The sequence below is a fragment of the Electrophorus electricus genome, chromosome 16, assembly GCF_041902795.1.
Source record: "Electrophorus electricus isolate QZ-2024a chromosome 16, ASM4190279v1, whole genome shotgun sequence".
Taxonomy (NCBI): Eukaryota; Metazoa; Chordata; class Actinopteri; order Gymnotiformes; family Gymnotidae; genus Electrophorus; species Electrophorus electricus.
The window spans coordinates 26,507,501-26,523,280 of record NC_137512.1 but is presented as its reverse complement, the minus strand read 5'-3'; the positions used below and the strand labels follow the sequence as shown (position 1 = coordinate 26,523,280).

General features: G+C 45.7%; 1 protein-coding gene across 6 annotated transcripts in view; it reads right to left on the bottom strand.

Moving 5' to 3' along the window:
* Nucleotides 1–2,680: 2,680 nt before the first annotated feature.
* The window catches only part of flnca (filamin C, gamma a (actin binding protein 280)), a 26,171-nt gene continuing 13,071 nt past the window's right edge, over nt 2,681–15,780 (bottom strand). For 2 of the 6 annotated variants that reach the window (XM_081699107.1, XM_081699110.1), the window contains 27 exons: nt 15,589–15,780; nt 15,249–15,443; nt 14,544–14,706; nt 14,132–14,292; nt 13,766–13,933; nt 13,546–13,669; nt 13,210–13,366; nt 12,816–13,005; nt 12,704–12,727; nt 12,346–12,590; nt 12,030–12,129; nt 11,812–11,952; nt 11,308–11,436; nt 10,709–10,882; nt 10,456–10,617; nt 9,761–9,964; nt 9,131–9,283; nt 8,686–8,808; nt 8,355–8,597; nt 7,571–7,834; nt 7,209–7,346; nt 6,839–6,954; nt 5,010–5,142; nt 4,642–4,818; nt 4,298–4,516; nt 3,619–3,831; nt 2,681–3,534 (listed from right to left, as the gene is read on the bottom strand). The exon at nt 15,589–15,780 is cut by the window's right edge and continues 406 nt beyond it. In XM_081699107.1, the coding sequence (XP_081555233.1) occupies nt 3,347–3,534; nt 3,619–3,831; nt 4,298–4,516; nt 4,642–4,818; nt 5,010–5,142; nt 6,839–6,954; nt 7,209–7,346; nt 7,571–7,834; nt 8,355–8,597; nt 8,686–8,808; nt 9,131–9,283; nt 9,761–9,964; nt 10,456–10,617; nt 10,709–10,882; nt 11,308–11,436; nt 11,812–11,952; nt 12,030–12,129; nt 12,346–12,590; nt 12,704–12,727; nt 12,816–13,005; nt 13,210–13,366; nt 13,546–13,669; nt 13,766–13,933; nt 14,132–14,292; nt 14,544–14,706; nt 15,249–15,443; nt 15,589–15,780 (4,496 nt within the window). In that variant the 3' untranslated portion in view covers nt 2,681–3,346. Of the gene's footprint in view, nt 3,535–3,618; nt 3,832–4,297; nt 4,517–4,641; nt 4,819–5,009; nt 5,143–6,838; nt 6,955–7,208; nt 7,347–7,570; nt 7,835–8,354; nt 8,598–8,685; nt 8,809–9,130; nt 9,284–9,760; nt 9,965–10,455; nt 10,618–10,708; nt 10,883–11,307; nt 11,437–11,811; nt 11,953–12,029; nt 12,130–12,345; nt 12,591–12,703; nt 12,728–12,815; nt 13,006–13,209; nt 13,367–13,545; nt 13,670–13,765; nt 13,934–14,131; nt 14,293–14,543; nt 14,707–15,248; nt 15,444–15,588 lie in introns of those variants that run through there. The other 4 variants (XM_035532378.2, XM_035532379.2, XM_081699108.1 and 1 more) reach the window with 3 other exon arrangements.

Here is a 15,780-nt window from a genome sequence, read left to right as displayed (position 1 = left end):
TTATAGGGTTATACCAAGATTATTAAATGTTGTATTTGAGTGTACAGGAAACCAAATTTGGTATAAAAGCCTAAAAAATAAAACCCCAACCCTTACAGTAACCAGCGTAAGTACAGCTTTATTGGGGTTTTAAAGAAGAAAATTTCTGTTCATACAAACCTATTTGTTTCCATGTTGCTAAATTTGACTATCAGCATAGAAATAAAAGCCAAAATTCTGTTTGTAAATATGTTCAATGTGCTGTATATAGAGGACATTAAGGACGAGCCAGAATCAAAACCCTTAGTGTCAGTCAAAATCATAATGCACTTCTTATTCTCTAAAGTCCCTTTGTATGCTAACAAAATGAAGAGTGATGTGTCAAAACCAGTAAAAGACATCTCTGCCTAAACCTCTCAGACAGTGGCGTATAACTATTGGTAAAGTTAATTATTTTTTGTGTCAATTTTAAGGCATTCTCATCAAGGCTCAGTCCTGGGGCCTGTTTGGTTCACAGTTTATATATTTATATGTTTGTGTATTTATATATATTTTGTGTACATTTTTGTGCTGCTGATCCTGTTTTGTATTGTTCTGCAGATGTTGCACATTCTGCTGTAAACTTTAGTTCTGTTTTGATTAATTAAATTTAATTAAATTTATTTTGTTTACCAGAGCCGGAAGTATTAACATTGATAATCTGACCACCTCTGCCTTGACTGGTTCAAAGATTGAAAGAGTCACATTGGATAAATATCTCAGAATTTAGCTTGGAGAGGAAATAACCATTAAATACTGTGTTAACCAAGTAAACTCAGGCAATAAGAGGCTCTTTTTCTGAAATTGATTCAGAATCAATTTTATTCGACAGTACTCGTCATGTACAGGAATTTGCTTTGGCATGATGGAAACGGCTCCATAGAGTATTATCCTGGCTGTACGTGGAATAAATACACCAAGTACCGAGCAGGAACACAACAACACAATTTACAGTATAGACATAGTAATATTAGGGACAAATATACAATTGGGGGTGAACAAAACAGTATGTAGATTTATAGTATATACATTAACAGTATGTAGATTTCTGTGTGCAAAGTAAATTCAGATGTATGACCTTTAAGGTGTGCTTGTGTAGAGAGTGTGAGAGGTACTTCAGAAGTGATTCCAATTCAGTGTGTTCCAGCTTCCAGGGGAGGAGGCTGGTTCAGCAGTTAACTGTTGGTTTTGGTTTTTAATGCCTATAGACTAATGGCCTAATTGTCTGCTCTAGATTGGAAGCCTAATTCTCTGCTCTAGATTGGAGGTCTGATTCTATGCTCTAGACTGATGAAACTCAGCAAGACTGATGACCTTCTCAGTGCTCTTAATAACACACTGTAGCTGGTTTCTGGACCTGTAGTACCAAAGCCAAACCAAACAATAAGAGGTAATTATACTTTCAATGATGGCTTTGTAAAACTGTACAAGGACTGATTGTGAAATTTAGAATTTCTTGAGCCATCTCAAAAACATTCGTTTATTTGTTTTCTTTGTGATAAAAGCAATGTTTTCATCCCATCTGAGAGTCGGCTGAAACGTCACCATAGTGACAGTAGGATGGTCACAGAGATTGTCTTTGTTACATTAGATGTGACAGACATTTGATTGTATTAATTAAGGACGTCACCAAATGCTTGCAATCACACATCACATCCATGTTGACTTTTAAAAATGGTACTTAGCAAACTCACTCCCAGTTGGTCCCAGGTGTTTTTATGAATCTCAAACAGTTTCGCTGTATTGGTTTAGCATCAGTAACTTGGCATACCTTACAGAATATTAGACAGCACACCTCTCTTTGTCCCTATGGCAGTTTACATTTTTTATTTAATCTTATTTTACTTCAATTCGGTTTTTTAAATTTGTTTTATTGCGTTGGCTTGCCCTTTTAATTTTTATAGTTTTATCATTATTTTTTATTTTCAGTTATTTAAGTTAGACGTTATTACATGTCTATACGTCTAACGACCCGCTCGCCCCTCGCCTAGCCCACGTGGTGTGGCCTGCCACGTGGCTTTGTTTGCTGTCGTGACAATTCCCCACGTGCTTTCTTTGCGGGAGCCTTCCGCGTTAGCATGCCAGTGACTGTAACTGCTCATGTGTTGCACCTGTCCTTGGTTATCTGCCTGGTTACTCCGCGTGTATCAGCCCTGCGTATTTATACTCCTGCTCTGTTATCGTGCGTGTAATGACTTAATTATGGGTTGCGCTGCTCTCGCCGTCGTATCACGTGCGTTTGATTTCGTTTTAATAAACTGCAACAAGAGTCGCGCGTGCTCCCTGCCTACAGCGTTCAACGTGACAATACTGACAATGAGAATTCTCTTTAAAATATAAAATATATTTCTACGTTAAAAAAAGGCTGAATGATTAACCCATTCGTTTTAACCCTGTTCAGTAAAACATCGCGGTCATAAATCCTGTAACACTCCCAGTCTGAAGCAGGCACGAAACCCGCTAGCCGCACCATCCCGAGCTAATCCTGCACCAAGACGCTTCCGGAAGACGACTGAAGCGTGATTGCTGCTTAGTCTACCAAAATAAGATGAAAGCTTATTAGACAGGAATGTTGTGTTGGAATAAGAATTGAAGTAGGCCAGAGGGTTAACTAAACTGCCAGCTAATGACGTCTAGCACAAATCACACAAACAAAATGTGGTACGTTAGCAATATAATCTTTATTAGGTTCGCAAAGGCTTACCAACTGTTTGGTTAATATAACAAAAGAACACTCTTTAAAGCATACAAAACCCCAGAACAGCACACACAATGCAGTTTAATGGGTTACAACAGTCAACTAGAAATCTGCTCTTCCATTGGTATGAACCTTGACCACACAGATGGTCTTGAATATGAATAGACATTTTGTGGACAAAATCTCTTAACGTTCAAACATTTAAAGTTTAAAATGTCCAAAAAATAATGATTGGAAGAATTATTTCAGATGTCTTGGTAAACTGAAAAGAACATTACAGTCTGGGAACACAAATGGGTACAAGTGTCACTAGAGAAAAATTTCACCAGACAAGAAGTTAATATAAAATGTTTGGATCAAACACTATAGTTGAAACACTTCCCCAAGTTAAGAAAAAGTCTTTAGGATTTCATAGTGCATTTCAGAGGAGCTGCTGCAAGGGAAGGCATTATGGGACATGGGGCATTATGGGATTCGGGGCATTATGGGACATGGGGCATTATATGATTCGGGGCATTATGGGATTCAGGGCATTATGGGATTCGGGGCATTATGGGACATTATGGTACTCGGGGCATTATGGGACATTATGGGACTCAGGGTACTATGGGACATGGGGCACTATGGCACTCAGGGCACTGTCACATTGAAGGGGCTTCCTGGCACAGTTTCATCCCCCCATTTGACAATGACAATGTAATTTCCCTTCTCCTTCACTGTGTAGGTGACATTATAGAGCCGGTTGCCTAAGTGCTTCACATAAACGTCCTCGCATGGTGTCTTGGGTCCGTGCACCCCGACCATTAGCATGTTGATGCCTGTGGAACAGAAGCAAGGACACCGTTCCCACAAGACTGCTGACCGGTGCTCTGCAGCTCAGTGTGAGGTGATGCTTCTCTTACCTGCTTTGCCGCAGTCCACAGTGAAGATGTTCTTCTGTCCTATGAAGGCTCTGGACAGACCAGCACCCTGGCACACCACCTTACTGGCGTCTGACGGCAGCGAGGAGCTGGATGTGGTAGTGTAGGCTCCTGCTACATTTGAGCTTTTGGTGACTGTCTCCACGAGCACAGAGGATGTTTCATGCAGGCTGTGGCCTCCAGACAGACGCACACCTACAACAGGAGACAGACACAGATTATACCCACCCTCTCCGTGAGGTCACAGAATACACTGCCTTACTGCACAGTCCAAAACAAAACAGTCACAGAAGGGAAATTTCACAGAAGAGAACAGATTTCAGTGACGCACTCTCTCTCTCACACTCTCTCTCATTCTCTTTCTTTCTCAATCCTCAGTCACGCAGACCATGAAATACCACCTGGAGTGTGAATCCTTCTGCAGCTGGTTTCACAAGCTCACCTTTCACGTCCATGTTTCTGATTTCGCCTGCAATTCACTCATTTCTTTTGACGTAGTCTGTGATATTAGTGTTTTTGCACATGGTGCATTCATGTTGTGAGTTGCATAAGGTTTTGTTCTGTTGTTAAGGTAAGCTAGGGTTAGGGTTAGCCCTAGCTCTATTTTTAAGGTAACTTTGGAGGATTGAATGTGTCCTGCTTGTAAGCTTTAGTCGAGTACCTGTGACTTTAGCCTTGAACGGGCTGCCTACGATATGTTGTGGGCCGCCATATTTTATGCAGATGAGATAGTTTCCGGGTGCCATGGGGGTGTAGTTGATTCTGTAGCCCTCCAAGCATTCTGTACAGTCCATTTTCACCTTGGAAGGGCCGTCGATTGTCACAGATAAGGCGCCGGACCCAGCGTTGCAGGTGTTGACCACAAACTCAGCAGGCACACCTACAGCACAACAAATAAGTTAACAAGGACAAGTGCCGACCTGCAAAATTATATAATTCATTAGTTGTTTTCTGACCAGACTTAGCCACCTTAACCACACTGATTTGTGTTAGATTCTGATATACCTGTGCATCCAGCCTGCAGGCCAGAGCCGTAGGCCGATACCAGGCCCGGGTCACCCGCGTGACCCATGTCACCCACACACAAGTTAAACGGGCTGCCAGGGATGTGGCTTCCATTAAACTTCACATCGATGGAGTGCATGCCGTTCTCTCGAGGGATGAACCGAATAGCAGTCCTGTCTGTCCACAGGGGAGCAGAGCTGTACTGAGATCCAAACTCCTCTACTGACAAAACTCTACATAGTTCACGCAATGCTACACTGAAATAAATGTCATTCTCTTTTGAACTTCATTCTGCTTTTTCTGCCATGAGCCATGTTCCTGAGAACATCCCAGCAGTCGTGTTGAAGGAGCAGTAAATCCTGACTCACCAGCATCCACGTCAGTGACGTAGCACTCCTCCACCACACCAGAGGGGCTGTGCACTTTGGCATCAATCACACCATGTGCACCATTTCTCTGTACTGCAAAAGATGCTTCCTGATTCACCCTCAGATCTTTCTCCTAAAAGAGACATATATGAGTGTGTCACTAAACCAGGGGACTATTAGTAAAAAGAATAAAACACTGGGGACTGTATTAGTAAAAAAGTGAAAGACTAATATGTGAGCATTGCATTGGAAGGGGGTCTTTACCATGGGGAGGAGGGTCTGTATCATGCGGAGGGGGGTCTGTATCATGGGGCGGGGGGTCTGTACTATAGGGAGGGGGTCTGTACCATAGGGAGGGGACTCTGCACAGTGAGGGAGTAGTACAACAGCCTTCAGGACGTATATGGAGCTCAAACTGATGGAGCACTTAATCCCCATAACAATCCCATAACAGGAGTCCTTTTACAAAGGCAAAGCTCAGTCTCGTAGGTCAGCCAGCTTCCCTCTCTACTGGGAGCTCTGAGCTCAAAATCAAACTTACTAAACCAGTACTTACTAAAGAGAATCAGGCTACTAATTCATTCTATGAACCATGCAAGCATACTCACTATACTAGCACACTCACTAATTCACTCTGTGAACCATGTAAACATACTATACTAACACACTCACTCACTCTATGAACCATGTAAACATACTATACTAACACACTCACTAATTCACTCTGTGAACCATGTAAGCATACTCATTATGCTAACACACTCACTAATTCACTCTATGAACCATGTAAACATACTCACTATACTAACACACTAATTCACTCTATGAACCATGTAAACATACTATACTAACATTCACTAATTCACTCTATGAACTACATAAGCATACTATACTAACACACTCACTCACTCTATGAACCATGTAAACATACTATACTAACACACTCACTAATTCACTCTATGATTTGTATTACCTGTTTACTATACTCACCACCTACTTCATAAGAATTAGAAAAGCCTGATAGGTGAAGGGATGGAAATGTTAGAACCGACCTGCTTTGCCAGACTGTTAACTGACTGTGCCAGACTGTGTTAACTGACTGTGCCAGACTGTGTTAACTGACTGCGGTTAACTGACTGCATTAACTGACTGTGCTAACTGTGATAACCAGCTGTGCCAGATTATGTTAACTGTGTTAACTGACTGTGCCAGACTGTTTTAACTGACTGCATTAACTGACTGTGCCAGACTGTTAATTATCCTCCATGTTTTTATCACCATTTTCTATCTACAGGACCACTGGATATATTTGGGAGGCAGACGACTCTTCGCTATGACTCTCCAGCTGCCTGCATGGTGGACTTTACTCATTTATGTGGAGTAAACTGGGTTATATTTCTACAGTATGAACCTCACAGAAATACTGACTCTGGTTAAAGCCATGCATGTCAGCACCAGACCAGCACCAGACCAGCACAAGACCAGCACCAGACCAGCACAAGACCAGCACAAGACCAGGGTTACTGCCATGTTGAGAGTGGCCCACCACCCAAATAAAGTCTGTGGTCAGAAAGAGGCGCATGAGAGGAGATTGAGTGTGTAGATCTACATCTGTAAAACTGGAAGGGCTATTAAAGGAAATATGGCTGATATCAAAACGGGTGATTTAAATCTTTATTGTAATTTACTTTTGCATTCTTGTGAGGCAGTCAGACAGTGGGGGTGATGGTCAAGTGGACAGCTGGGAAATCTGGGAAATCTGGAAATGTTGGGAATGTTGGTTAGTGGCAATGTTAAGAAAACTGGCAGTGTTGATCTCCATGACGCACCTGCAGACTGGTTATGGTGAGGCGGCGTGCATCATCGGAGAGCGTGGCAATTGGAACGGTGAATGGGCTGTCAGGAATGTGCTCATTGTTGAACTTGATTGACACTTCATAGTCACCTACAGGGATCAGAGGAAATGCTGAAGATTCTGGATCTGCTTATCCAGCCCATAATGTGCTGACCTCTTTAAACTTTCAGTTTGATCAAAATCAAACACTTTGAAACTTCTTAACTGTTGTCAACAAATGCTGCTTTTTACAAATTGCTGCTGAACATTCTACCAATATCTGCACCAGCAGAGTTCAGTGTTCTTTAAAGAACCGCGACTGAGCATGACTGAGCGTGACTAAGCGCAGCTCGTGTATAATGTACCTGGCTCTTGCACTGTGTAAGAGACCCCACATGATCCATCCTTTCTGTCCTCAAAGGAGATTTCTGCCTTGCTGGGCCCCTCAACAGCGATGGACAAGCCACCTGCTCCAGCTTCTCTGGTCCAGATATTGAATTCCGCTGGAGGAGGAGTGAAGAAAAGGAAAATTATAATGAGAGTGAAGCATTGTTAAGGTCAGGGTTAAGGTTAGGGTCAAGGTCAGAGTCAGGATATGGAATAGGGTTAAGATTAGTGTCATTAATAGAAAACTATTAATAATGGGGAATGGTAGTGAGGCAGAACTATGTGTGTAGAATTCAAATCCTGTCAGAGATGTGAAGCAGGAGCTGTGTGGGGGACATACTGGGCAGTCCAGCGATGCCTCTCTGGAGTCCAGTCCCTCCAGCACGGACCTTATGTGCCCCGCCTTCTCCCAGTGGACCCACAGTGAACTGGAAGGGGCTTCCAGGGACATGCTGTCCCCTGTACTTCACACTCACTGTGTGCGAGCCCATTTCAGCAGGTATGAAGCGCACACTGTAAGTGCTGTCACCACCTTCCACAATCTCCGCATCCACCACTCTGCCCCCCGGGCTGGTCACCTGGGCCGACATACCCTGCACGTCTCCTGAACACAAAGCAGAGACAAGCACTTCACTTCATAATTTAGCACAAAACACATTTCAGAAGTGAAGTAAAGATGTTTTTGCTAAATCAAGGAATTTTATTAGTAGTGCTACTGCAGGAGTAATAAAACATACCCAACCAACACTAAAGTAAAACCCAGACAAGCCGCACGCGCTCTTGGGCTGCGTCCCTTCTGCTGTCTGCTGACTGATGCAAGTCTCATCATAGCTTCCAGAGCAGGACTTTAAATAGCTATGGTTCATACTGGCCCTGATGCAGGGTGTCAGGCAATCACGGCTCACCATGAGCTCACTATGTCTCACTATGTCTCACTCTGGGAGTGACCTATTCTACACGACAGCACTTCACTACCCATGGGGCTGTGCTGCATGAAGTCCTAGTGGAACAGCATTGCACTCAGTGTGACCTCACTGAAATACACCATGGATGGTGTCCTGAGCTGTGATTGGTTACAGAGACATAGTTAGACTATGTTCTCTGAGCTGTCATTGGTTACTAACCCTCTTGTTTTGCCGTGAGCATTCCAAAGCAACCCAGGCCCTCTCGGCCCAGAAATGAGCTGAAAACGTCTCTGAAGGGGTCCCGGCCCATCTGCGTGCTCTCCTCCACGTGAACCTCACGCTTGGTCTCCCCACCGCGCGTCTTGCTGATCTCAGTGCGCTCCGTACGAGTGTACGTGTGGCTGCTGCGTGTGAACGTACGTGTGAGACGCTCTTGAGCTGACACCATCTGGAACCAGTTTCCTGAAGACAAGAGCAGTTCGGCCTTCAGAATGACATTCTGATGGACCTGCTGTGATAACACAGGTGTGTTCCACTGGTTTGTTCTCACCTGGTATTTTGAGGTTGAGGTCGCAGGTGCTGCCCACGGAGGCGATGGAAGGCGCCTGCCTCTTCCTCGTGATGCTCTCCCTCATCCTCCCCTCTCCACTCACCTTCACGGTGAATGGACTTCCTGCATGGGAGAGGAAACTGTGAGGAGAAGCTACCCTGTAGTTTCCAAATACCCTCAAATACCCAAATATGACCAAATACCCCTAAACATCCAAATACACCCAAACACCCCATCAAACATGACCAAATACCCCAAAACATGACCAAACACACCCAAATTCTCCCAAATACCCCCAAACACATCCAAAGTTGCCTAAACACACCAAACACACTCAGAAACACTCCAAACATGCACAAATATGTCCAAACACACCCAAATGTCCATACAGGACCATATAGGGCCAAATGTGTACAATATGGTTGTGCAGGTCTAAGATGATTACCTGGGATGTGCTTGTCTGCAAACTTGATGTTGATGATATAATTTCCTGGTTCGGTCGGACAGTATGTCACCCTGCACGTTCCATCCTCCACGTCCTCACACTTTATATCCACTTTACTAGGACCCTCAATGGACAGGCCTAACCCACCATAGCCTTACACACAACAACAGCCTGGCTGGTCACCACACTGTTCAGCTCAGACTCAGCAAAGGCTGACACTTGAAACATGAACACACTGCAGATATGAACATACTGTAGATATGAATATATTGAAATAACTTTCATTCTAAAAGGCAGGACAGGGTACCAAGGAACAATAAACAAAGTTGTCCTTATGTGACCATAAGCACAACATTTCTGTTTTATTCTTCTGTTTTTTATTTTCACTTTGTTCCTTCTCAGATGCTCTGACATTTAAAATGCTAGATGGGGTTTCTGTCTCCCTCACTCTGACCCTCAGCCTGACCCTAACCCTCACCCTCACCCTCACTCTGACCCTCACCCTCACCCTGACCCTCACCCTCACTCTGACCCTGGCCCTGACCCTCACTCTGACCGTGACCCTCACCCTGACCCTCACCCTCACTCTGACCCTGACCCCTTAACTGTGTATTCGCTCTACACACTCACCTGCATTTCTCGTGTCCACAAAGAACTCGGCCACTTCAAAGGTGTGAGCCTCGACCAGGCCCTTCCCGAACGCCCGCACTCTACTTGCGTTCCCGATCTCAGATGGGCCCACCATGATCTTAAAGGGGCTGTTGTTCACATGTTTGCCGCTCTTGCGCACACTAACCTCATGCTCCCCCACCTCTTTAGGGGTAAAAGATATTCCTGTAACCAAGCAACGACAGACAAGTTAGACTGAGAGGAGCACAGAGACTTAAGGGTTCACTGGCAAACAACTGACAAGTTGCATTAGTAGTCTAGGGTGTTTCACTATAAGAACATTGGAGGGCCCAGTGTGAGGTTATCTGGGTGACATAATCTGTGTGGGATTGGGCTGTGTGACATCATCTGTGTGGGGTTTGGCTGTGTGACATCATCTGTGTGAGGTTTGGCTGTGTGACATCATATGTGTGGGATTTGGCTGTGACATCATCTGTGTGGGGTTATCTGTGTGACATAATCTGTGTGGGGTTTGGCTGTGTGACATCATCTGTGTGGGGTTATCTCTGTGACATAATCTGTGTGGGGTTTGGTGTGTGACATTCTATGTGGAGTTATCTGTGTGAGGTTAGCTGTGTGATAATGTGTGTGTGGTTAGCTGTGGGAGATAATCTGGTGGGGTTAGCTGTGTGAGGTTAGCTGTGTGCAGTACTGACCAATATGGCGGTTGGGAAGTGTTTTCAGGAGGCATGGCTGATCTGCTCCTGATGGCGCTCTAACGCTGGCGGACAGGTAGCTCAGGTCTGTTTCACTGATCTTCAGGGAGACGTCGGCCGCAGTTCCCACGTTCAGCTGAGATGTCCGCAAAGAATCATCACCTGAACACATGACAGACAGGCGTAAAACTCAACACAAACTCCAGACACATCACACATTCCCACCTCACTTGGACCCTGACCCTTGACCCACCTGTAATTTTAGCTGTGAAGGGGCTGCCAGGAATGTTCTTGTTATCAAATTTGACGATGATGTTGTAATCTCCCGGTGCAGTGGGCAGGTACGACACTGCGCATGTGCCGTCCTTGTTGTCTTTGCAGCTTATCTCAGCCTTGGATGGTCCCTCTACAGCAAGCGACAGACCACCTGCACAACACACCATAGACGCAGCACAGACGCAGCACACAACACACGCAGCACAGACGCAGCACAGCCACACCACAGACGCAGCACACAACAGACGCAGCACAGACGCAGCACACCACAGACGCAGCACAGACGCAGCACAGCACAGACGCAGCATAGACACACCACAGACGCAGCACAGATGCAGCACAGACACACCACAGACGCAGCACACACCAGACGCAGCAAAGGGGCAACACGCCACAGGGGCAACACACCACAGACGCAGCACACCACAGACGCACCACATATGTAGCACATCACAGGTGCAGCACAGACGCAGCACACCACAGACGCAACACACCACAGATGGTGGCGTTAGCACCTTGCATCCATTTTCAAGTCTAAGACAGATAAAAATTAGTTGCATTATCTGTATCAGCTACCTTCTGAGGTATTCTTGGTAACCACAGTGAAGGTGGCAGGCTTGTTGACCGTGCCATGACACAGGCCAGGCCCGTAGGCTGTCACCATCCCACTATCTATAGCGTCTGCATAGAACTGCAGTGGACTTCCTGTGGAAAGAGGAAGCAGTCAGACTCATGTTTCTCTCCACAGTCAGTGACTCAAGAGCTCACTCACAGATGTTTCACATTTTAAGCCGTTTTGCTAACTATTTTGTTTTTGGTATTACTGATAATTTGTTCGGTTGAATTGTAACATATGAAACATTCTCCCTTTGTCCTAGGTTAGGGTTAGGGTTAACTCTAATGCTTTGATTGTTTGACATTGTGAATGAGGCTGTTTATCAAGAACAGAACAGTGCAAAAGCAGAACAACTGAATGGCAGACAACAACATAAAACAGAGAACAGTGGTGCGTAATAGAGGGTTTATAAATCTTATTGGATTAGCTCTACTCTGGCTGCCTGAAGGGGTGGGGCGTCCCACCTGGAATGTGGTTGCCATCATACTTGATGTCCATCTCATGCAGGCCTCTTTCTGTGGGAGCGTATTTCACGGTTACCGTCCCATCCTTGTTGTCTTTGATCAGAGGCCGTGCGGTCCTCCCTGATGGCATGCGAACTTCACCTGCACACACAGAACTTGATCAGGAGATCAGTGGGCCCAGGTCAGGAGTGGCTCCTGAACAGCAGTAAGAGTCTCACCACTCAGCGCCCCCTGCTGGACAGAGAAGGGAATCAGCAGGTTGAGAGGGCGGAACGCAGGCTGCTTCGCATCTCTTTGGATAACAGGTTCCTCCGTAGCCTAAGAAGAACACATCAAATCTGATTAGCAAAGCAACTACAGGGCCCTAAAGGGTATCATTCTTAATAACACAACAACTACAGGGCCCTGAAATGGGAGAATAATGCTAATGAAATCTGTGTTTCCTACACAGTTTATCTGATACAGATGTAAAAACCAGGAAACCGTAACCATGGCAACAATAAGTGCAGCTGAGTCTGATCTCATGTTGCTTACCTGAATGTGGAAGGGGCTGTTTGGGATGTGTTGTCCTCCAAAGCGGATGGTAATGATGTATTTTCCAGGCTCCGGGGCTGTGTAGTAAATGTCAAAGGTTCCATCTACATTCTCTCGCACATCCACATCCAGCTCGGTGCCGTCTGGAGTGAGCACCTTACATGTCACCTTTCCTTTCCCTGCGGCCTTGGCATCCACACTGACTAGTGTCTCCTCTGATGTCTGAATGGTGGGCCCAAGACTGCCTACTCATAAATATAAACAACAACAATGCACACTCACAAACAAACAGCTCTCATGGACAGTACTGACATGCATTTAGACTCCAGCTGGTAGAAAAGGAGACATTTTATCTTACCGACACAATGTCCTCCAATAGACACTGAAAACAAAGAGCAGAGACACAAGAGGACAGTGAGAGGAGGCAGAATCCTTCTGTTCTAGAGCCTCTGGTGGACATCCATGGGTACCTGAGAGAAGACACTTGCTGGCGTCTCCTGTGGGCGTGGCAAGGATGGAGTAGGGAGAGTAGGGGATCTGGTCCCCCCCATATTTAATGGTGATGGTGTAGCGCCCTGTCACATCAGGTACGTAGGATACAGTGTAGGTGCCATCTTTGTTGTCATGGATACTGGCTTTCTTTGGCTTCCCCTCAGGATCCTGCAGCCATGACAACAATCACATCAGCAGAGCAAAAAAGGACATGGTATATTAAATGGACACTGCAGTCACTGTGTCTTAAATGGACACTGCACTCACTGTGTCTTAAATGCACACTGCACTCACTGTGCCTTAAAAGGACACTGTGTCTTAAATACACATTGCACTCACTGTGTCTGTTGAGATGGACAAAGAAGAGCTCACCAGGATTTGGACAGTGAGGAGACCCTCCCCTGCATCTCGGGCATCAATGGTGAACTCTACTGGCAGACTGGCCGACACTCCGGCTGGGTCCAGCCCTGGACCACTGGCCCGGACCTTACTAGCATCGTGTGCTGGGCCAGAATGGACCTTAAACGGACTGTAGGAGACACATGCATGGGTTCATTTAAGGTCATATTGGTTAGTAATATCTAACTGCTGATAGTGTCAGCACACTGCACAAATTCATACACTCCCAATACAACTCTGAATCACAGTCATCTTTAGTCACCATGTCATTTACATATACACAGTACAACAAAGGGCCCATAAACTGACCTGCGGGGAACATCTTTGTCTGCATATTTGACAGACACAGTGTATGGCCCCTCCTGAGCAGGTGTGTAGTTCACAGTGTGTGTTCCATCACCATTATTGATAATGGCAACTGGTTCTGTAGCACCTTTGAGACAGAACAGCACAGACACGACACACTTATCAGTGTCAACTGCAAAATGATGGGGAGGGTTAATAGGACATATGAGTCAGAAGGTCTTACCTGCTGGTCCATGTAGCTGCACCTGCAAGGCTGCAGCTCCAGCCTTGCTGCAGTCAACGGTGAAGGTCTGTGGGGTGTGGGCCCTGACGCCACTCCCCAGACCCGGACCAGAACACTTCACTTTACTGACATCCACCACGTCCCGCACAGGAACCCGAAATGGACTTCCTGCACAGCACAACCACAGCCCTGTTATCTTCACTCTCTCACTATCTTTCGCAACCCCTTTCACTCTTCCTCTCCCTCTCCCTCTCTGTCTCATTCTCTCACGCCTCACTCTCCCCCTCACTCTCTTTTGCTTTCTCTTTTAATACGTGATAATATAATTATCATAATCATTAATTATTTAAACACGTGTTTGATTACCTGGGATAGCCTGGCCCCCATAGGTGATGTTGACGTCATAGCTTCCTGGGAGAAAGGGAACATACTCCACACTGCAGCTGCCATCCTTATTGTCCTTGCAGGACATTTTAGCCTCGGACGCCCCCTCGATGGTTAAGCCCAAACCCCCAGTCCCTGCACCCCTGCAGGGAGAGTCAAAGCGCTCAGACCCCAGACCTGCTCCTTACCGGAATTAAAAACTACCAACTCTTCTGCTGTTTACATTCAGATGTAAAGCTGCTGGGTGAGGAGGGGCAGATAGTGTGGGTGAGTGGGGCAGGTAGTGTGGGTGGGTGGGGCAGGTAGTGTGAGTGGGTGGGGCAGATAGTGTGGGTGGGTGGGGTAGGTAGTGTGGGTGAGGAGGGGCCGATAGTGTGGGTGGGCGGGACAGTACCTTGTCTCTACTGTGAAGCAGTTGGGCTTGTTAACAAGACCTCCTTCCAGGCCTGGACCGTAGGCCCGCACGCGCGTGGGGTCACAGCCCTCTACCACAGACACACGGAAGGGACTTTTGGGAACGCCAACATCATCATAGAACACCTCAATCAGATGCATACCTGTATCACACACATACACACACACACACACATCAGAATAAAGTAATCAGTGATATATTGACACTTTAAGTCTGAATAAGTTGATTTTGTAATAAGTAGTACGATTGCTGTGGGAGTGTTCAGCCTTGGTCTGAGTTATATTGGGACTTCATGTTAAGTCTTATTTTTAGCAGTGATCTGGGGTGATGCATCTCACACATACTTGTGTGTTTACAAAGCTCTTCTATTTATGTCTGCATGTCTTCACTACCCTCTCTCTCAGTTTTCAGTCCCATAAACCTGCTGTTTCACACTGTATTTATAACCACTGTCTGCTATACAAACACCTGTTCATCTGCTCCTGGTCCAGGACCTGACGCTCACACCAATGTTGCTTGGACAGAAAAAGTTCCCCTTACGATATGCAGGATAGACACCCTGCATATCGTAAGGCCACACAGCTGATGACGTGGGTAAATTGGGAGTTCTAAGTAGGCTTTAACTTTAACCTGAAATGTCAACGAAACCTCCAAAAGTGCGTGAGCCATTTACTCTTTTCTTACCATCTTCAAATGCAGTGTACTCCACCCGATAAGCTCCATCGCCCTTATCTGTGACATAGGCCTCAGTGCTGGCGCCCGAGGGGTTGCGTATGCACACTTTGACGTGATTTCCTCCAGTCTTATTCTGGGCTCGTGCATCCACAATAAAATGTGTGGTTACCTCCTTCAGAACACCTGCAGTTAAACCAACATTCACTGAACACACGCGTACAGATGTTTATTCAACTAAACTGATTCTAATGTATCTAAAATATCATTTTAATAACTTTTACAATTTTGTTTAAGATGCATTTAATTTTGTTACTGTTGTTTAAAGCTGTTTGATCAGCGTGACTCTCACCTGTAGGTTCCACTCCTGGTCCGTATACTTTAACTCCGCTAGTGTCTACAGCAGGTTCCACCTGCATACGGATGGGGCATTTTGGCACCATCTGTCCACCGTACCTGATGCTGATGGTGTGGGGGCCGTGGGAAGGAGGTGTGTACGTGACAGCAAAGGTTCCATCTTTCTTATTAAAGATGCATACTTCTG